At 42.1% G+C, this 22328-nt stretch overlaps 1 protein-coding gene across 4 annotated transcripts in view; it reads left to right on the top strand.

Annotated features, from left to right (window-relative positions):
- Positions 1 to 22328, top strand: part of NRXN3 (neurexin 3) — a 1693692-nt gene that overhangs the window by 488653 nt on the left and 1182711 nt on the right. For all 4 annotated transcript variants that reach the window (XM_061156509.1, XM_061156511.1, XM_061156510.1 and 1 more), the window contains 2 exons: positions 1833 to 2271; positions 8686 to 9069. In XM_061156509.1, the coding sequence (XP_061012492.1) occupies positions 1833 to 2271; positions 8686 to 9069 (823 nt within the window). The remainder of the gene's footprint in view (positions 1 to 1832; positions 2272 to 8685; positions 9070 to 22328) is intronic.

Below are 22328 nucleotides of genomic sequence, written 5' to 3'. Positions count from 1 at the left end.
TCCTTCTCTGGCACTTAACTGGCTATGTGACCATGGACTGGTTCCTTAACTACTGTCCATGTCTCTTTCTGCATCTGTAAAATGGGAGAATGATGGTAGGTACCTCACATGGGTGTTGTCAGGATCTGATGGGGTGCTAGACTTCAGATCCCGAGGACAGCGCCTGGTAGGAGGTGCTCAGTAAATATTAGTATTGTTACTATTCTCAGTGTTACTGACCATGATTTCATCCATGGCGAAGGTTGTATGGTAGGAGAGACCTTTTCAATTCTTTGTTGTTAATCAATAAGAAAAGGCATACATCTTTGCTTAATTCTCTCCTCATATTGGGAGAGAGAAGAGAAATAATTCTACAGCTAGATGTTTGGGATTAAATGATATATACTGGAATGACTCACTCAGTTAACTTTTTATCACTGAGATGAATTGTAAGAGTTTAGCACTTAAGTCTTGTTATTTTACTGAAAATGGAGATAAGACAACTTTCTCAGGTCTGCAGAAAGGATCAAGTGAGCTAACAGCCACCCTCAAAATAGCTGAGATGTTTATGCCCGTACTCTGTGCGCTTTCTAAGTGCTTCCCATGTAGTAACTCATTTCATCCTTAAGACATAGTCTATTCCTATATTCCCATTTTCAAAGGAGGAAGCAAACCCAAGGCAGTTAAATAACTTTGAAGTTCACACAGCTTGGAAGTAGTGGATGTGGGATTTGAACCTAAATTGGGGTCCTGATTTAGAATTTGAATAAGACAATGTGAAGGACATAGCAAACTGGTCTACATAATCAGTACTCAGATGCTAGCCCTTTTGCCATCTGTTTTCCTCTGTTTATTGTTATGATATGGATGTGACATTGCCTAGAGACCAAAGGACCAAGACCTATCTGAGGGCACTGCATCAGAATTCAGTTTTAACAACAGCAAAACCTCTTTGAAATTCTAATTTGGGGAACAAGATTAATCCCTAGTTTTACATGGGTTATATGAAGTTTAGAAAGTCATAATTCTTTAAAATGTTTTAGGGTGTTTCATTCTCTTTTTGTGTGTATATAGAGGATACATGCAATGTGGAGAAAAATATAGATCTTCCCTACCAACTCTTAACACAGTCATTTAAAAAAAAAAAAAAAAACAGTCAAACAAGATACAGTGAAAAGTAAGTCTCTCTCTACTCCTGAATATTAATTCTACAAGTCCTCTCCCCAGTGACCGTTTTATAGTTTCTTGTGTTTCCTTCCAAAAATGTTTAATGCATTTGCAAACATATATACATAAAATGCACACTTCCTAACACACACACCCACTTTGCATAATGATGGCATAATGCACATGGTTCTGTTCCTTGCTGATTCACTTCACAGAATTACTCAGAAAACCCATGTCAAAGCTGGGAGCACTGCTTTGTTTTTGACGGCTGCCTAATATTGCATTATAAGGATGTGCCAGTCTGTTACTGATGGTCATTCAGGTTGTTTCTGGTCTTTTACCGAGGACACTTCAGTAAATATCTCTGGAAATATTTGTGTCTGTGCAACTCAGTCTCTTTAGATTTCTACTTGCATTGTATAACTTTCTTGACACTGCAAAAAATTGGCCAGAAGGAAACAGACAAAAGGAATACAGTGGAAATGCAGGGGCTTATTCAGGGCTTCTGTGCACCTCAGAGCTTTGTGCAGGTGCTTTTCAAGTGCTGTGTCTCATGTTTCCCATATTATTTCAGACTGTCGTGTCCTGAAGCTTCTTCTTGGGCCTTTTTCCTAAGTTCCCAGTGAGCAATGGATGGTTGCAGCTTGCAAGATTGATTCATATGGCACTTATTTGACTTTTGACAGGTTGTTTATAAGAATAATGACATCCGTCTGGAGCTGTCTCGCTTGGCCAGGATTGGGGACACCAAGATGAAGATCTATGGTGAGGTGGTATTCAAGTGTGAGAATGTGGCCACACTGGACCCCATCAACTTTGAGACCCCAGAGGCTTACATCAGCTTGCCCAAGTGGAACACCAAACGCATGGGCTCCATCTCCTTTGACTTTCGCACCACTGAGCCCAACGGCCTGATCCTCTTCACTCACGGCAAGCCCCAAGAAAGAAAGGATGCGCGGAGCCAGAAGAACACCAAGGTGGACTTCTTTGCTGTGGAACTCCTCGATGGCAACCTGTACCTGCTGCTTGACATGGGCTCAGGCACCATTAAAGTGAAAGCCACGCAGAAGAAAGCCAACGATGGGGAATGGTACCACGTGGATATTCAGCGAGACGGCAGATCAGGTAGGAAGAGGCAGGGTGTGTGCAAACTTCCCTTTCCTTATAGTTTTTTTTTTTTATTTTAATGTTTGCACTTGCTGATTCTTCTGCTGTTCTCCTTAATGCCTGTTGTAAGATGATGTTGCCGAACAAGACACCTGTCTTATCAAAGGCTGACATTCTTCTCCTCATCCCCCTTGTCAATCACTGCACAATGGTTTCAGTGATAGCTCTGAGACCCTGGGACTGAGGATGCTTTTACAAGGAGCATTCACACTGCTACCAAAGTGACTGCCATGTCACTGGTGTGATGGTTCCCCCCCACCCCTTCTCTTCTCCTTTTTCTTATCACCATAGAAACCAATTGTGATATCACAGATGCTGCACTATGTGATTACTCTTGTAGAATAAGCCGCACTGTGCAAGAAGTTTATGCAACAATACACCCTTCAATAATTGTCAAGAGTCATATTGCAGGGGAAAATTATGATAAGAAAGGAAAAGACAAATTGATTTTTCCTGAAGTCATGTTCAATTTAAAGCCTTCCTTTGGTGTGAAAGCCTGTATTTCACTCACTGCTCAGACCTCACTGACTCTCCCTTCCTCTTCATAACCTTCTGCATTTGCTTCAAATGGCTTTGTTTCTGCAGCCGTGGATCAAACAAGCTAGCCCCAGGCAGTACATAGCCATTCTGGAATAGTAACAAAGGGTGGGAGTGGGGAAACACAAATAGAGAAGCTGAGGCTTTGGAATGCCTGAACAGTCTGCCTGCTTTCTGTGGACATGTGGTGATGAAGGTCACATCCTGTGCCATCAGAAAGGACATTTCACCCCGAGTAGTAATTAGGGCATTTGAATTTCACATTTATTTCCTGATTCTCCATTTAGGTAGTATCATACTCAAGAAAAGTCTTGGCTCCGTTTGCCATATTTTGAAGGTTTTACTCTCCTGGTGAACACAAAAATTCCTTCCTTTTGGACATTCTGTTTCTGGGTACATTTGGCCAATAATAGAAAGCAGTAGGTTCCCCTAACAGGCTGTAGCCAGGGATGGCCGGGCATGCGCGGATGGCTCTTCTGAATCCTCCCAGAGCTGGAGGGATGGCGGAGATGAGCAGTGTTGCCCTTAGGAGGAGCCGCTTAGGTTCTGTGCAAAGGGCAGATGTGTGGCAGATTGCAGACCTGGATGGTTTATTGCCCAGCAGGCTGCCTTATTGATTGCCTGAAATTTGATGGGAACCAAGAGACTTCAAATGAAATGTGTTTGTTGGGCAAGAATGAGCATTTTGTTCTTTTTAAGCAGAAAACATACAAACTTAATTTCTTCTGAGGCCAAATCTTTCAAAGTTTATCCATAAATATGTTGGCAGGGGAGGAGCGAGAAAGCTGTCTGAGAATTATAAAAGAAACACTCCTGTTAGTTTTTATTTAAGACTGTGCACATTGGGTCTTTGGACTGGTCACGGCTGACGGCTTTCATCATGGACTGACCTAGACCTCGGCACAGCTTAAATGTCACCTATCTGTGTCACGGCAGGCTAGAACATGCAAAATTGCCACATATCTTTCTATTTATTCTCAACACTAATTGCTTTTTCAAGTAGGGTGTTATTTTGTCTGGTTAGAACCATCAGTAGACCCAATTTTGACAAACAAGTTTTGATTACAAAACACTTTAATATTATACTTGAGTGCCATGGCATTGGTTAATACTTTGACATACTGATAAATTTAATCAAAACCTATAAAAATTTACTGAGTAAACTGGGGGGGGGGGGGCGACAGAGGATGAGATGGTTGGATGGCATCACTGACTGAATGAACATGAATTTGAGCAAACTCTAGGAGACAGTGAAGAACAGGAAGCCTGGTGTGCTGTAGTCCGTGGCGTGGCAAAGAGTGGACAGGACTTAACTACTTAATACAACACACACTGATAAGTTTGATTAAAGCCTGTAAAAATTTACTGAGTAGGCAAGGAGGTGATAGAGGATGAGATGGTTGCATGGAATCACCAACTCAATGGACATGACCTTGAGCAAACTCTGGGATATAGTGAAGGACAGGGAAGCCTGGCATGCTGCAGTCCATGGGGTTGCAAGGAGTTGGACATGACTTAGCGACTAAACAACAACAAACAAATAATTGTCATATAAAAGCAGCATAACAACATTTTAATATGTTTTTTAATGTAAATTTATTTTTATTCAGAAATACTTTCATATTCACTGTTAATTAGAAGTTTAAAAATTCAAAAGGGACACAAAATAATTGGTCTTAGAGACACAAAAATGGGTCTTAGAAGTTATGTCAAACTTGCAAGTTTTAAAAGTGACATTTATACAGTGTAATTTAGGTCTCATAAGTAATTTTTTATAATCAAATTATTTCAGAAAGAACACAAATTACCATATTACTTTTTAGATTTTTTTTGTTTTACAATATGTTCTTGTCAATAGATTATTTAAAAATACTTAAACCTGATAGAAAATCATTTTTTAAACAACATACCATGGAAGAAATACAGTATCAGAGACACCCCTGTCATTTACATGCTCTGGAGATGGGAAATATTATGATTAAAAAGAAAAAAAAAGCTCTTATCCCATTTCTGAATATTTCCACTTGGCTCTATTGTTCTTTAAACAAGTCTAGATTTGAAGAAATTTCAGAAGAAGGGTTTTTTAAGAAATGAAGAACTTCATTTCTTCCTGAGGGTATTTTCCAGTATGTTGTTCTTATCAGTTCAGTTTGGTCACTCAGTCATATTCAACTTTTTGCGACCCTATGGATTGCAGCATGTCAGGCTTCCCTGTCCATCACCAGCTTACTCAAACTCATGTCCATTGAGTCAGTGATACCATCCAACCATCTCATCCTCTGTTGTCCCCTTCTCCTCCTGTCTTCAATCTTTCCCAGCATCAGGGTCTTTTCCAAAGAGTCAGTTTTCTGCATCAGGTAGTCAGCATATTGAAGCTTCAGCATCAGTCCTTCCAATGAATATTTAGGGTTGATTTCCTTTAGGATTGACTGGTTTGATCTCCTTACAGTCCAAAGGACTCTCAAGAGTCTTCTCCAACACCATAGCTCAAAAGCATCAATTCTTTGGTGCTCAACTTTCTTTATGGTCCAACTCTCACATCCATATGTAACTACTGGAAACACTGTAGCTTTGACTGGATGAACCTTTGTTGGCAAAGTAACGTCTCTGCTTTTTAATATGCTGTCTAGGTTGGTCATAGCTTTCCTTCCAAGGAGCAAGTGTCTTTTAATTTCATGCTGCAGTCACCATCTGCAGTGATTTTGGAACCCAGAAAAATAAAGTCAGCCACTGTTTCCACTGTTTCCCCATCTATTTGCCATGAAGTGATGGGACCAGATGCCATGATCTTAGTTTTCTGAATGTTGAGCTTTAAGCCAACTTTTTCACTCTCCTCTTTGACTTTCACTAAGAGGCTCTTTAGTTGTTCTTCACTTTCTGCCATAAGGATGGTGTCATCTGCATATCTGAGGTTATTGATATTTCTCCCAGCAATCTTGATTCCAGCTTGTGCTTCATCCAGTCCAGTGTTTCTCATGATGTACTCTGCATATAAGTTAAATAAGCAGGGTGACAATTTACAGCCTTGACATACTCTTTTCCCTATTTGGAACCAGTCTGTTGTTCCATGTCCAGTTCTATCTGTTGCTTCTTGACATGCATACAGATTTCTCAAGAGACAGGTCAGATGGTCTGGTATTCCCATCTCTTTCAGAATTTTCCACAGTTTGTTGTGATCCACACCATCAAAGGCTTTGGCATAGTCAATAAAGCAGAAGTAGATATTTTTCTGGAGCTCTCTTGCTTTTTTGATGATCCAATGGATGTTGGCAATTTGATCTCTGGCTCCTCTGCCTTTTCTAAATCCAGCTTGAACATCTGGAAGTTCTTGGTTCACTTGAGGAAGACTGGCTTGGAGAATTTTGAGCATTATTTTGCTAGCATGTGAGATGAGTGCAATTGTACAGTAGTTTGAACAGACCTATACTAAAACGAATAGTTATAAAAACATTTTGTTGTTGTTTAGTCACTTAAGTCATGTCTGACTTTTCTGTGACCCTGTGGACTTCAGCCTACAAGGCTCTTCTGTCCATGGGATTCTTTAGGCAAGAATACTGAAGTGGGTTGCCATTTCCTACTCCAGAGGGTATTTCTGACCCAGGGATCGAACCTGCATCTCTTGTGTTTCCTGCATTGGCCGGCAGATTCTTTACCACTGAGCCTTCTGGAAATCCCTATAAAAAGTTAAATGTATCTACTTGTGGTGCCTGCTGCTCATCCTCAAGAATATGACTGAGAGGTGATCTTGGGAACCTTTTATTTTCATTCCCCAACTGGAAGACTGACTCTCAAAACAGATGTGGTCACACACTTAGAGGAGGGTTTTGCTCAGGAGGGATTGCTTGAGGCTCCACTATTTAAATCGGTTCCAGGTGCTGTTCTTCACTGGGCAATAGAAGCTCCTGACTGTTAGTTGGTGATCAGATTATCTCTGTGGAATGTGGTGAGTTAAGAAAGCAAAGTGTGCAGGAGAGAAGATGTTGAGGCTTGCGTCCCTTTCTTCATTTGTAAAATAGGGGAATATGAACGTCAGCCTCGAGATTATTCTGAAGCTTGAGTGCAGAAAATCACAGAAAGTACTAAAAATGGTGGCCAGGACAGTCTTATTGTTATGTAGGTTTTCTAAAAGATTTAAAAGCAAAAAGGCAAAGCTGGCTTCTCCAGGAGAAAATTTGCAGGGGAGCGTTGGGGGAGCAGGCCTGACTGAGCTGCCCGGTGCCCCCTGGTGCTCTTTCTGCTTTCCACTTCTGGGCAGACTTCGTGATTTAGAGTGTGCTTCACTGTCTTGATCTCATTTGATCTCCCAGGCTTTTCAGGCTGTCCTCTGTCATAGCCGAGGGAACTGAGACACAGATGAGGGAAAGCTGGCTGATGGATGGCCCTGTTATCCTGGTACCAATAAAGGACTTTGAGAAGACTAAATTTTTGGAACTCTTGGCATGACGTTCAGATATCAGTTTTATTTTGCAGTTTAGGACATTGATCTGTAACTGGGTTCAGGGACTGGTACAGGGTTAGGAAGCCGTTTAAGACTGGAACTCCCGTTCCTGAGTTCCCAGGTCAGGCTCAGGCTTCCATCTGTGATCTCGTGTGCCCTGTCCAGCCCTGATCTCATCTCTTGTTGACTTCCTCTGGCATCCTCAACTCTAGCCACACTCCTGCCTACCCCAGGGCCTTTGTAAGTGTCATTCCCGGTGCCAGACACATTCCTCTTCCCCCTGGACTTGGCATGCCTGGATCCTTCTCAGAGTTCTGGTTTCAGCTTACCTGTCACGTACGTAGAGAAGCCTTTACCAACCGTACACTTGAAAGCAGAACCTGTCTGCTGGGGCTGCTGCAAACAATTAACTGCCTTCCTCCCAATTGCCATTTGTCCGTCTCTTTTGTTTACTCAGTGACTTGTTTATTTTCTCTTCCCCTGCTCTGGAACATCAGCTTCATGAGAGCAGGGGCGTGCATGTCAAGTTCATGTCTGTGCTTGGAACTATACTAGACATAGAATAGGTTCCAATACATATTTAAGTGAACACACGAAGAAACACGTTCCAGTTAAAATTTATCAAAAGCAATGAGTATTGAAAATACGTACTGCCTAGTCGGGTACCTAAGACAAGTACAGAGGAATCAGCTCATGGAGAGAGAGGAGAGAGAGACGGAAAAGTAGGCTCCATCCTCTGGCAATGGTGAGCCAGTGGTGAAGACTCAGGCGGGACTTATAGACTCTGTCCTAGGTCCAGAGTAAGAAGCACCTTCCATATATGAGCTCATCTGCCTGCAGTCCATAGGGTGCAGAGCTGGAAGTGACTGAAGCGACTTAGCATGCATGCATGCAGCCATCACGCCAACCTGTGAGGTGGGACAGTTCCGTTCCCATTTTACAGATGAGGAAATTGAGGACTTAGAAAAGTGAAGTCACTTCTTCAGGGTTATCTGGCTAGTAGGTGGCAGAGCTAGGATTTAAACACAGGAAAGGATGGTGCTGCTGTCCGCCTATATGGCATGCAACCTTTCAGCCAAGGCTTTTAAGTAGGGGAAAAAAAAGATACTGTTTTAGGTTCTGGCCACTGAGATTGTCCTGGGTCCCCCTCTGGGCTCAGCTGTCTTAGCTGGCAGGGACCAGAACCAAATGGCCTGCATTGTCCTTTTTTTTTTTTTCTTTTTTTTACCATTTTGTGGCCTTTCATTTCCCACTCACATGGTTCTCTCCTGGCTGGGCGACGCTGGTCTCCCATTTCACCCGCTAGGTTCCTTTCATTTGGTTCATCAACTGGCAGGCTCACCTGGGATGCCGGGAGGGCTGTGAGCTCACTCTTTGTCTCCATTCTCTCATCCTAGGTACCATATCAGTGAATAGCAGGCGCACGCCGTTCACCGCCAGCGGGGAGAGCGAGATCCTCGACCTGGAGGGGGACATGTACCTGGGCGGGCTGCCGGAGAACCGCGCTGGCCTCATCCTCCCCACGGAGCTGTGGACCGCCATGCTCAACTACGGCTACGTGGGCTGCATCCGCGACCTGTTCATCGACGGGCGCAGCAAGAACATCCGGCAGCTGGCGGAGATGCAGAACGCCGCGGGCGTGAAGTCCTCCTGCTCCCGGATGAGCGCCAAGCAGTGCGACAGCTACCCCTGCAAGAACAACGCGGTGTGCAAGGATGGCTGGAACCGCTTCATCTGCGACTGCACGGGCACCGGCTACTGGGGACGGACCTGCGAGCGGGGTGAGTCGCGCGGTGATGCGCTGGGTGAGAGTGCGGAGACGTGCCTGGGCTTCCTTTGCTGTCGCGGACACTTTTTTGGGACCTCCTGTGCGTGCGTGCTTCTGCAGGAGAATTTTCTTGGGTTCACTGCTTTCCAGGTGACACCCTTTCTAGGTCTGGATGTTTGGTTCGGTTTGGCTAGGATTGGATCGTAGAGAGGGAAACGAGCATAAATAGGAGCTTGGTCATGATGCTTTTTTGATGGAGTGTTTGACATCTTCTCTTTGAGAAGGCTAGTACTTTTTCTTGGGGGATTCTGGCTGGGCTCACCAACTGGCTGTTTCATTTGTTCCTTGAACTCATGCTTTTTGGGTGCTTTCTCTGGGCTAGCTCTCAAATTAGGCTTTAGAAATACACTGTAGAATAAAACAGCCCCAGCCCTGTTCTTTGGAACTTGCTGCCTAGTGAAATAGTTAGCTGTTAAATAAATAATCACGTACATGTGGGGTTTTATGAGGCAATGGTGTGTTGGTTAAAAACATGAATTCTGGGGCAAGACTGGGTGAGAAATGTGGCCTTCGTAGAGTGATATGAACTCAAGATAATATCTTTGAGACTTGATTTCCTCTTCTTTAAAATGGAGATAATCAGGTTCCTTTCCTCATAGCTCAATTGGTAAAGAATCCACCTGCAATGCCAGAGACCCCAGTTCAATTCCTGGGTTGGGAAGATCCCCTGGAGAAGGGATAGGCTACCCACTCCAGTATTCTTGGGCTTCCCTTGTGGCTCAGCTGGTAAAGAATCCGCCTGCAATGCGGGAGACCTGGGTTTGACCCCTGGGTTGGGAAGGTCCCCTGGAGAAGGGAAAGGATACCCCCTCCGTATTCTGGCCTGGAGAATTCCACAAACTGTATAGTTCTTGGAGTCACAAGCAGTGGGACATGACTGAGCGACTTTCACTTTCACTTTCTTTACCTGCTAAGTGAAGTGAAAGTTGCTCAGTCGTGTCCCAGTCCTTGTGACCCCATGAACTATATAGTCCGTGGAATTCTCCAGGCCAGAATGCTGCAGTGGGTTGCCCCTTCCCTTCTCCAGGGGATCTTCCCAACCCAGGGGTCAAACCCAGGTATCCCACAGTGTGGGCGGATTCTTTACCAGCTGAGCCACAATGGAAGCTTCCTACCTGCTATTAATCATGATTAAATGAGTCAATAGATTCCTGCACTATGGAAAGCATATAGTCAATGTCAGTGATTGTTATGGTCATAATTATTGTCATTGACATCATTAACGGGAAAGTACAGAAAAGTCTGGGATTCCTTTTCAGGGGGATCCAACATACTATAGGGATTCATAGAAAGCTTCTGCAAGAAAGAAATATGTAGGTTGAGACTTGAAATATGAGAGATAGCTAGCTTGGCAACGAGGTGGGAGAAAACCACGTGTCTTAGATTGGAAGGACGCTGTGTGCCAAGAGGTAAGAGACCATGGCACAGTTGAGGAACCAAACGAAGTCCACAACTAAATGGAGTGGGGAGTGAGGGTGGGGGGAAGCATGTGAGAGGTGACTGAAGTGTTGGGGAATAAACAGTGGGGGCTGACCCTTTAGAAGAGGCCATCTACCACTTTAACTTCTTACATTTGCACTGAATTTACAGTTTGGGTAAAAGGCGGAGATAAAGTTAAGCAAAGAGATAACATCAAGATACAGAGATGCCAGTCTATAAGCCATATCCAGATTGCAGCTTGGTCAATTGTTTTACATGCCAAGGACACATAATTCAACTGACTGTCTATGAATTGTCTACCTAGATTTTATATGAAAGGATACTTTAAACAGTTAACAAATTTTTGCTGAGGGCATAGCTCTAGAGCTTCGAAAATACTGTGTCTGGAGTAGACATAAGTTCTGCCCCCAGAAACTTATCATTTATTTAGCTGAGGAGTTGAGACATCTATACAGGAAGCATAGATGTTTGCTTCCTGTATAGATGATTCAGGACAGCAGCATGGGCTAGACTACTAGGAGAACATGGAAATTCAAAGAAGACTTTCCTGGTTAGGGACATACAGGGTCTCATCTCTTAAGTATACCAGTGGCCAGACTTGTTCAAGTTTCAGAAGTCTGGTGATGAGACGGGATCCTGGAACAGGCTTGGGTAACCAGTCAAGGGTTTTCAAGGACTCATTTTTGAGCTCAACCATATAGCTGGCTAACGTGCATTTTAAGAGAACTGCAAACCTTCACTACAGCTGGACTGAAAAAGAGGACACAGGATATTGGAATAAAGGAAAAGGAGCTTTCTTGGGGCTCATGGAAGTTAAATCCAGATTCACTGAATTTTCAGAGCAGCGACCCCAGAACATGAGCTGAGATGAGGTGGCAGCCATCTGGAACAGAAGTGGGCCTCATTTGGCTGGCCAGTCTGTCAAGCTCCTGAATGCTTTCCAAATCTCTTTTTTGGGTAGATGATCTCAGTTGCTGGTTTGGGGAGACAGAAAGGTCATTTGACTGCTGTTATACATGAGACCATTTGGATAGAAGTCAGGATATTGTGGATGGTCCACCATCAAGGAAGGTAGTGTAAGAACCCAAGGTCCCTTCAGACAACTCTTGCCAGCTCAAGGGCCTTGTGATTACTGAAGACAGGCAGCAGTGACTGGAGACAGCTGGGCAAGGTGTCCCCGGGATCACCTTTCCACGGGCAAATCAGTGGAGGTTGGTCCAAGGTTTGCCAAATACAATGAAAGTCATTGCACCTTTTATGTTGTCACTTTTGACTAGTCATTAAACGGCAGCTGATTGGGGATATGTGAGGGACAATTATTCCTGGTACAGTGTAGCCAAAAATCATCCATTGTGGCCAAATGAGAAAGAGCTAGCAAATTAAAGACATTTGATCTATATGTCGCTCAAATCCCAGACGGGTCCACTGATTATTTTGTTCCCCGGCTAATTGTTTTCTGGCCCTGTATTGTTCCCGACACCATGTTCAGAATGAGTCAGTGGAGCATAAAGATGCTGGGACTATACTTTGCTGGCAAAGAAAATAGTTTGCCTGTGACATTGTTTTTCTTTATTGAAACTGATTTGTCAGCGGAGATGCTTTTGAGTCTCTTTTGTTCACTTGTTCATACATGCAGCAGACATTTGTTGAAACCTGAATTCGTTCCAGGCACTGCGTTAGATGCTGGGAATGAAGGGGAAAAAGAAACTGACATAACCCCTGATTTTGTTTACAGGGTGTATAGTCTTTGGGGAGAGAGAAAGGTGGGGAGTGTGCTAATGTGTGGCAGATATCAGGCTTGATGTCTTAGGGGATCAGAAGGGCAGACAGATGAGAGAGGCCACACCTATCTGGGTGAGCGGTTGGGAAAGGGGGACCTGAGGTTACTTCTTTTTTTTTAATCTCCTCTTAATAACAAAACTAGGGCTTGTCTCTGTCTCTGACCCTCAAGGTCCATTATAGGCACTTCTGAAGAGTGGTAAAGGGTGAGTGTTAATATTCTTTATGCAAGACCGTCATCCTCTTTGGCAAGGAGTGCTGCCCCACCCACCATAACACCATCAATGTGTTCACTCAATTTGCAGTTCTCTAATTTTTTTTTTTCTAGAAGCAGTACTAAGCCTGAAAATCATTTGTACCAAATTTGAGAAGACTAAGACGATCCCTAAGGCAGTGTGTCCCATCTAAGCCCAACTCTGTTCTATGTTTGGGCTTCAGAGCAGTGTCAGTTCCTTGGTGCCATTGGCTACACAACAGATATGGTGGTTGAAAGAGGCACTTATTTATATCAAATGGAGGAAGCATAGGCGGGATGCTGAAATCCAGTATTCAGAGAAAAAGCAGAGTTAGGGATGGCTCTGGGAAGACACCAAATGACCAGGAACTCAAGCAAAGTGAGCAAGCACATCCGTCTTGGATACAACTCCCAGGTTAAAGGTGTCAGCCAGAGACAAGGGAATAAGAACAAGGGAACTAGGAACTATATGAGTACATGGAAGTGTTAGTCACACAGTCGTGCCAACTCTTTGTGACCCCATGGACTGTAACCCGCCAGGCTCCTCTCTCCATGGAATTCTTCAGACAAGAATGCTGGAGTGGTCAGCCATTCCTTTCTCAAGGTGATCTTCCCAGAGTCTCCAGGAGATCCAACCCGGGTCTCCTGCATTGCAGGCAGATTCTTTACCATCTGAGTCACCTGGGAAGCCCATAAGACTAAAGTTAGTTTGCATGAGTATCTTCCTCTGGTAGTAAAAGTGGATGACTCTTGCTTATACCCTCGCAAGAGTGCTTCTACTACATGTGAGGGTCAGCAACTTTAAATTTTGACATATAACAATTGGCTTCATGTTGCATTTAGTTTTTTTTTTTTTTTCACCATGATCTGATACTACTCTAAGGAGATGTAGATAGATTCACCCATCCCAGGTTGTTCAACTGTGGCTGTTCTGGTTTGTTCTTGTTAATCATAGTGTTGTGGGAGACCTGTCCATGACCTATAAAGCTCAGGCCTGCTGTAGCTATTTAATGCCTATTTGTTTGATTGAAATGCATCTGCTGGAAGACTGCTTGCCATTTTAAAAGTCCTACTATACAGAGGAAACAGTCTATCTTATCTATTGTTGGATGATCAGTTGACTCGGGACAACATAGGCATCTTCTCCTTGTCAGTGTAGCCAAACTGTAGTTTAATTAGTGGGGACCAAGTGTCCATAGGCAAGGTTGTGAATTTATTTGTGGACTATCAAACTTCAGTCTGAGGCTGCTGCAGATTCTATCCCCTTCCCTAGATGGCTTTTTCTGAATGCATGCCATCATTTATTTAGCAAGAAATAAAGCAGGGCTCAGCACAAGCTCATTTCTATGACGGAAATAACCTACACTCCAGCACTTAGACTTGGGGTGACCTGGTGGTTAATGCAGGAATTTTAGAATCAGATGGACTTGCTTCCTAAAGTTGGTTCTGTCAATAGCTAGGAAGTGTACAACGTGTTTCTTGTTTTTCCCAAGTCTGTTTCCTTATCTGTAAAATGGGGAGACTGATACTTACTAGATAAGATTCTCTTGGTTGCAGGCTTCAGAACTGACAGCAGCTAACAGGAAACTCGGGCAGTTGGTGATGGACAGGGAGGCCCAGCGTGCTGCAGTCCACGGGGTCACAGAGACTGAACTGAACTGAACAGAGTCAAGGAATGAGACTACCCTATGATTTGTGGTTCAGTCGCTCAGTCAGGTCTGACTCTTTGTGACCCCATGGACTGCAATGCACTAGGCTTGCCTGTCCTTCACCATCACCCAGAGAGCTTGCTCAAACTCATGTCCTTTGAGTCAGTGATGCCCTCCAACCATCTCATCCTCTATTGTCCCCTTCTCCTCCTGCCTTCAATCTTTCCCAGAATCAGGGTCTTTTCTAATGAGTCAGCTCTTTGCATTAGGTGGCCAAATGATTGGCGCTTCAGCATCAGTCCGTCCAAGAAATATTCAGCATTGATTTCCTTTAGAGTTGACTGGTTTGATCTCCTTGCAGTTAAAGGGACTCTCAAGAGTCTTCTCCAACACCACAGTTCAAAAGCATCAATTCTTTGGTGCTCAGCCTTCGATATCGTTCAACTCTGACATCCATACTTGACTACTGGAAAAACCGTAGCTTTGACTAGACGGACCTTTGTTGGCAAAGTAATGCTTCTGCTTTTTAATATGCTGTCTAGGTTTGTCATACATGACTACCTAGAGAGTTATTGATCAAATGATGATCTCACAACCTATGTCTTGGAAAAGAAGCAGAGCAGCTCTGGGGACCCCAAGGCACTGCAATTAAAGTGATGCATCTCTCTTAACCTACAGGATCTGGAGAATTTTATGCACAATTGACATTTTCCAAAAAGAACCTGATTGGCCAAGTTTAGCTCATCTGTCTGTTCTACCAGTCAGCTTTGTCCAGGTGGACAGTCACCTAGAGTAGATAAGAATGATCACCTAATGTGTAAGTATGTAATTTTACTGAACCGCTTTCTTGGTGGCCTTTCATGGTAAAGCTTAAGGTACCCTGTAGAGTTATAGATGCCCACCCACCTGGACTACTTCTGTCTGATATCTCCTAGGGTCATGGAAATTGGATGCCTTTGAGAATATTAATTTGTAGAACCAAGAAAATGTGATAGGGTAAATCTTATCTTCTCACTGGTCCCCGGGATTCCAGTGATCTGACATAAACTCCAGCTGAAAACCAAGAACGCAGATAATTTTGTGTTCTCTCAGATGACCCTGTTCCAACAGGAAAAGCTTGCAGGCAGCAGCCTCTTGGGGACTTTGCTTTTAGCCATCCCCTCTGATGTCTTTTGTGTGCTCCTGGAGCAGCAGTGAGTGGCACATCCTTCTTGGGGAGGGTGAGACCCTACCTTTAGGAGGAGGCTAGAGTGTGTCATTTGGATGCCACATGGAAATCAGGACATCAGGAAATAGAGCTGGCAGATTCAGCTAGTCCTTGTTTCTGCAAGTGAGGAATTAGAAACCCTGCGAAGTTAGTCATTTTAACTTGGGTAGCTGTTCAGTTCAGTTCAATCGCTCAGTCATATCCGACTCTTTGCAACCACATGGACTGCAGCATGCCATGCCTCCCTGTCCATCTCCAACTCCCAGTTTACTCAAACTCATGTCCATTGAGTCAGTGATGCTATCCAACCATCTCATCCTCTTGTCATCCCCTTCTCCTCCTGTCTTCAATCTTTCCCAGCATCAGGGTCTTTTCAAATGAGTCAGTTCTTTGAATCAGATGGCCAAAGTATTGGCGTTTCAGCTTTAGCATCACTCTTTCCAGTGGTCCCCAGTGAGAATTCAGGACTGATTTCTTTTAGGATGGACTGGTTGGATCTCCTTGCAGTCCAAAGGACTCTCAAGAGTCTTCTCCAACACCATAGTTCAGAAGCATCACTTCTTTGGCGCTCAGCTTTCTTTATAGTCCAACTCTCACATCCATACATGACTACTGGAAAAACCATAGCTTTGACTAGATGGACCTTTGTTGGCAAAGTAATGTCTGCTTTTTAACATGCTGTCTAGGTTGGTCATAGCTTTCCTTCCAAGGAGCAAGTGTCTTTTAATTTCATGCTGTAGTCACCATCTGCAGTGATTTTGGAGCCCCAAAGAATAAAGTCTCTCACTGTTTCCATTGTTTCCCCATCTATTTGCCATGAAGTGATGGGAACAGATGCCATGATCTTAGTTTTCTGAATGTTGAATTTTAAACCAACCTTTTCACTCTCCTCTTTCACATTTATCAAGAGGCTCTTTAGTTCTTATTTGCTTTCTGTCATAAGGGTGGTGTCATCTGCATATCTGAGGTTATTGATATTTCTCCCAGCAATCTTGATTCCAGCTTGTGCTTCATCCAGCCCAGCATTTCTCATGATGTAATCTGTACATAAGTTAAATAAGCAGGGTGACAATATACAGCCTTGATGTACTCCTTTCCCAAACTGGAACCAGTCTGTTGTTCCACGTCCAGTTCTAACTGTTGCTTCCTGACCTGCATACAGATTTCTCAAGGGGCAGCTGTAGAATGGTTAAAATTCATGGTTCTTGATGCCTAACCCTCTGTACTTTGCATTACATTGAGTAGGCTTTCCTTTTCTTATACATGAAAGAGGTTGTATTATAAGGCCATTGAAGGAAAAAGAGTGCATTGGGTATTTCTGTTTCCCACAGTTCCAGCACTGCGTTACACACATACCACAAAGTTATTGAATATGGGAGGGAGGGTCACAGTTCTCTATCCTGGGTCTCCTCCTGATCTGTACATTGCCCTTTGTATCCTCATCCGTTGCCATGGTTATCTACATGTCGGTAATCCCCAAATAAGTTATCTAGCCTAGAACTCTCTCTGTAACTGCAGATTTCTATCTCTAGTTGTCTACTTGATGTTTTCATTGGGATATCTGATAGCTATCTTAATCATAACACTGAAAAATAGAAATCTTAAGTTCTTCCTCCCTGCCTTAGACTTTTTGTTTTTACTTGCAGTTTTTCCCTTCTCAGTAAATGGCATCACCACTGTCCTTGGCATTTCCCTTGGTTTTGTCTTCTCCCATCTCATTCAGTCTCAGCAATTTCCTTTCATCTCATCTAAACCCGTCCTGCATCCGTCCATTTCTCTCCCTCTCTACTAACATGATCCTAAGTCAAGCTACATTGATCTCTTCTTTGGAAAACTGTACAGCATGTCATATGTTATGAAAAACTCAAATTCATTTTGTGCCTTCCATAGAGTATTGAAGTGAGGTTGTTAAAATGTTTTAATGTTCAACACATTCTTAAGTAGCTCTAGTTCCAGTGGCTTTTGGTCCCTCAAGTTGTAGGAAATGAAGCTGTGATACTTCTTTGGATTTAACTACAATATTCACATAGTGAGGGCTTCCTTGATAGCTCAGTTGGTAAAGAATCTACCTGCATGCAGGAGACCCTGGTTCAATTCCTGGTTCAGGAAGATCCCCTGGAGAAGGGATAGGCTACCCACTCCTGTATTCTTGGGCTTCCTTTGTGGCTCAGCTGGTAAAGAATCTGCCTGCAATGTGGAAGACCTGGGTGCAATCCCTGGGTTGGGAAGATCCCCTGGAGAAGGGAAAGGCTACCCACTCCAGTATTTTGGCCTGGAGAATTCTGTGGACTGTATAGTCCACGGGGTCACAAAGAATTGGACACGACTGAGTGACTTTCACTTTCACATAGTGATTCCTTACCTTTTGTGTCTACCAGGCTTAGTGGGCTATGTTGTGAGGATAAAAGTTTGTAGAAGACATGGTTTTAGTTGTTCATGAGCTCACAGTCTAATGGAGGGGTTGGAGGAGTAATCTGCAAATTGTTATCAATCCACCAAGGACAATGATCCAGGAATAATCATAGGAAAGAATGAGATAACAATTAGAATGAAAATTAGGTCCAACATGATACAGTACTTTAGAAACAGCTCTGGATCTTGGGGTCTGCTGAGACTGACTCACTGATGTGGGAACCAAAGACCTGGCCTCCAAGGTCAAACATAAACATGCTTGTTGCTTTTCCTTGTTTCAGTACCACTGAGCCTCTGCCCCATTTCCCTCGGAACACCGAGGCCCTTTATTTATATCTGTGACTTTGAGATTCTTACTTGGATCCTCTGGCTTCCTTGTTCTGAAAAAATAAAATGAGGCAGTTGGGTTTCTTGCTCTCCCAGGGCCCATTCAGTTATAAAGCTCTGTGAGTCTCAAATGTCATCAGCTTGGCAGTGTCTTCCCTTATCCTGAGGAGAGGGGTAAAGGTGAGCGAAGGGCAGGGCAGGGATGCCAGTCCTTGTTCCTCGCAGTCTGCAGCACTTTCTGGGTGAGGAGGCTGGGTGTAGTTACATCAGCCCTGCGATGAAGTTATCACCTCTCTGATTCATTCATCAAAGAAAACAAGTACCTTGACATACTGGATACTTCAGGTCCATGACTTAAAAGCTTTAATTGGTGGATTAATTAATAGATGCTTGGATTTCTTAAGATCCCTAAAAGGCTGTCTCTTTTTTAGTTCATTTTTTACCCCCTTTCAGTGAGTAAATACATGTTTTAGAGAAAGGAGGCCCGCATGGAAAATATAATTCATCAACCAACATGTCCCCCCGTTTTTAATCCATTAATACTTTAAAAATTTGTTATTATATATTAGAGTACAATTTGATTAACAATGTTATATTAGTTTCAGATGTACAGCAAAGCAATTCAGTTATGTACCTACATACATCTATTCTTTTTCAAATTCTTTTCCCATTTTGCTTATTACAGAGTTTTGAGCAGAGTTCCCTGTTCTACATGGTAAATCCTAGTTGGTTAACCTGTTTTAAATATAGCAATGGATACATATTCATCCCAAAGTCCCAATCTATCCCTGCCCACTCCACATACTCCCCCCCTGGTAACAGTAAGTTCCTTCTCTGTGAGTCTGTTTCTGTTTTGTAAATGTGTTCATTTGTATCATTTAAAAAAATATTTTGCAGATAAGCTATATCATATGATACTTGTCTTTGTTGCCCTTACTTTACTCAGTATGATAATCTCCAGGTCCATCTAAGTTGTCGCAAATGGCGTTCTTTTTAGTGACTGAATACTACTCCATCATGTACATGTACCAGACCTTCTTTATCCATTCATCTGTGAATGGATATTTATTTAGGTTGGTGCAAAAGTAAATATGGTTTTACATTATTGAACTTTGCTCTTTGATATTGGAATACACTCTTTAATAAATGTGGTTATGTTATACATCATTTTAATGTGTATTTCTTTATGTTCTTTTACTAATGACTCATTACTTGCTGTTTGTATTTATTTTCTAATAGGGAAATGATGTTAGGCAAAGAACAAATTCAAGCAGTTTTCTCATTTGGGTTCAAATTGGGTCATAAAGCAGCAGAGACAACTCACAACATCAACAATACTCTTGGTCCAAGAACTGCTAATGAATGTGCAGTGCAGTGTGGTTCAGGAAGTTTTGCAAAGGAGATGAGAGCCTTGAAGTTGAGAGGCACAGTGGCTGGCCATCAGAAGTTGACAGTGACCAGTTAAGGGGATCACTGAAGCTGATCCTTCTACAACTACACAAACTGCTGAAGAAGTCAGTGTCTACCATTCTGCGGTCATTCAGCATTTGAAGCAGATTGGAAAGGTGAAAAAGCTCGGTAAGTGGGTGCATCATAAGCTGACCTCAAATAAAAAAAAAAAATCATTGTTTTGAAGTGTCAGCCTCTCTTATTCTACCCAACAATGAACCATTTTTTGATCAGATTTCAACAAAAAGTGGATTTTATACACCGTCTGACAGTGACCAGATCAATGGCTGGACCGAGAAGAAGCTCCAAAGCACTTTCCAAAGCCAAATATGCACCAAAAAAACGTCATGGACACTGTTTGGTAGTCTGCCACCAGTTTTCTGATCCACTACAGTTATTTGAATCCTAGCGAAACCATTACATCTGAGAAGTATGCATGAAATGCATCAAAAACTACAGTGCCTGCCACCAGCGTTGATCAGCCAGCCAGAATGGGCCCAGTTCTTCTCCATGACAATGCCCAATTGCACATCACACAACCAGTGCTTCAAATGTTGAACGAATCGGGCTACAAAATTTTGCCTCATCCACTATATTCACCTGACCTTTCACCAGCTGACTACCACTTCTTCAAGCATCTTGACAACTTTTTGCAGGGAAAATGCTTCTATAATCAGCAGGAGGCAGAAAATGCTTTCGAAGAGTTCATAAAATCCTGAAACATGGATTTTTATGCTACAGGAATAAATCAAATTTATTTCTCATTGGCAAGAATGTGTTGATTGTAATAGTCCCTACTTTGATTAATAAAGATATGTTTGAGCCTAGTACGATTTAAAATTCACACTCTGAAACTGCAATTCTTTTTTCTAAAATGTGTATATTTTATTGAAGTATAGTTGACTTACAATGTTTCAGATGCACAGTAAGGTTATTCAGTTATACAAATACACATATATTATTTTTGAAATTATTTCCATCATAGATTATTACAAGATATTGACTATAGTTTCCTATGTGGTAAACCTCTGTTGCTTACATGTAAATCCATGGCTGATTCATGTCAATGTATGACAAAAACCACTACAATATTGTAAAGTAATTAGCCTCCAACTAATAAAAATAAATGGAAAAAAAAAAGAAATCTAGCATTCTATTTATGCTAAATCAAACGAGTAGAATCAAAATATCAGTTTTTTTTAGTTAGGCAAAAATTAATGTTTTCTAAAATATGTATCATACATATTTATATATGTATATTAAAGCTTTTCTACTACACTTGATAAAGGCTTGAGAAAGTACATCATAAAAAAAGAAGAGATGAAGAAATTGGAGAACAGAAACTAAATGAAATAGAAGCACTGCATATAAAATAGAAAACATGAAACATACTAGATAATAAAAGATCATCATATATTCCACTTGTTTTTAAACATGACTGCTCATTAGAAACATATCTGGAGCTCTGGAGAAAAAAAGCAATACCTGAGCATTTGTTGTTTTATTTTTTCATTATTGGGAGAATTTTATTTATTTTTTTAGTTGAAGGATAATTGCTTTACAGAATGTTGTTGGTTTCTGCCAGACATCAACATGAATCAGCTATACATTTTTCCCCTTTCTCTTGAACCTCCCTCGAGCATTTGTATTTTTCAAAGAATTTCAAGATAATTCTGATATGCATCTGGCTTTTAAAAAGTGATTACAGGTTTTTCTATTAGATCCTAGTTTTGGTGATATAGAGTTCTGTTATTTTTCTCTAGACCAATCATGATACAATAGTATTAAGTGAGTAAGAGTTACATAATCACAAGAGTAAAAGATGTTTATCAGTTTTCACAGTCAATAACCAAACTAAAAATAAAAGATAATTACATCTGCAAGCCATAATGGGAACATGGTTAACTTAACAATATAAAATAATTACGTACAATTTGGGGGGGTCAAGCAGAATGGTGTGGTAAATGGAAATGCATACATGCACATGTTTTCGTCCACCAGCCAGTCTGTATCTTTTGGTTGGTGCATTTAATCCATTTACATTTAAGGTAATTATCGATATGTATGATCCTATTACCGTTTTAATTGTTTTGGGTTTATTTTCTATAGGTCTTTTTCTTCGCTGTGTTTCCTGTCTAGAGAAGTTCCTTTAGCATTTGTTGTAAAGCTGGTTTGGTGGTGCTTGAATTCTCTTAACTTTTTCTCATCTGGAAGACTTTTGATTTCTCCATCAGATTTGAAGGAGAGTCTTGCTGGGTAGAATATTCTTGGTTGTAGTTTCTTCCCTTTCAATATATCATGCCATTCCCTTCTGGCTTGTAGAGTTTCTGTTGAGAAATCAGCTGATAACCTGATGGGAGTTCCCTTGTATGTTATTTGTCATTTTCCCTGTTGCTTTTAATATTTTGTCTCTGTCTGTAATTTTTGTCAGTTTGATCACTCTGTGTCTTGGTGTGTTCCTCCTTGGGTTTATCCTGCTTGGGACTTTCTGTGCTTCCTGGACTTGGTTGACTATTTCCTTTCCCATCGCTGGGAAGCTTTCAGCTATTATCTCTTAAAATATTTTCTCAGGTCCTTTCTCTCTCTCTTTTCCTTTTGGGAGCCCTATAATGTGAATGCTGGTACACTTAATGTTGTCCCAGAGATCTCTTAGGCTGTATTTCATTCTTTTTTTAATATTCTGTTCTGCAACAGTGATTTCCACCATTCTGTCC

The sequence above is a fragment of the Dama dama genome, chromosome 12, assembly GCF_033118175.1.
Source record: "Dama dama isolate Ldn47 chromosome 12, ASM3311817v1, whole genome shotgun sequence".
In the NCBI taxonomy this organism is placed as follows: Eukaryota; Metazoa; Chordata; class Mammalia; order Artiodactyla; family Cervidae; genus Dama; species Dama dama.
This window is presented reverse-complemented; position numbering and strand designations above follow the sequence as displayed.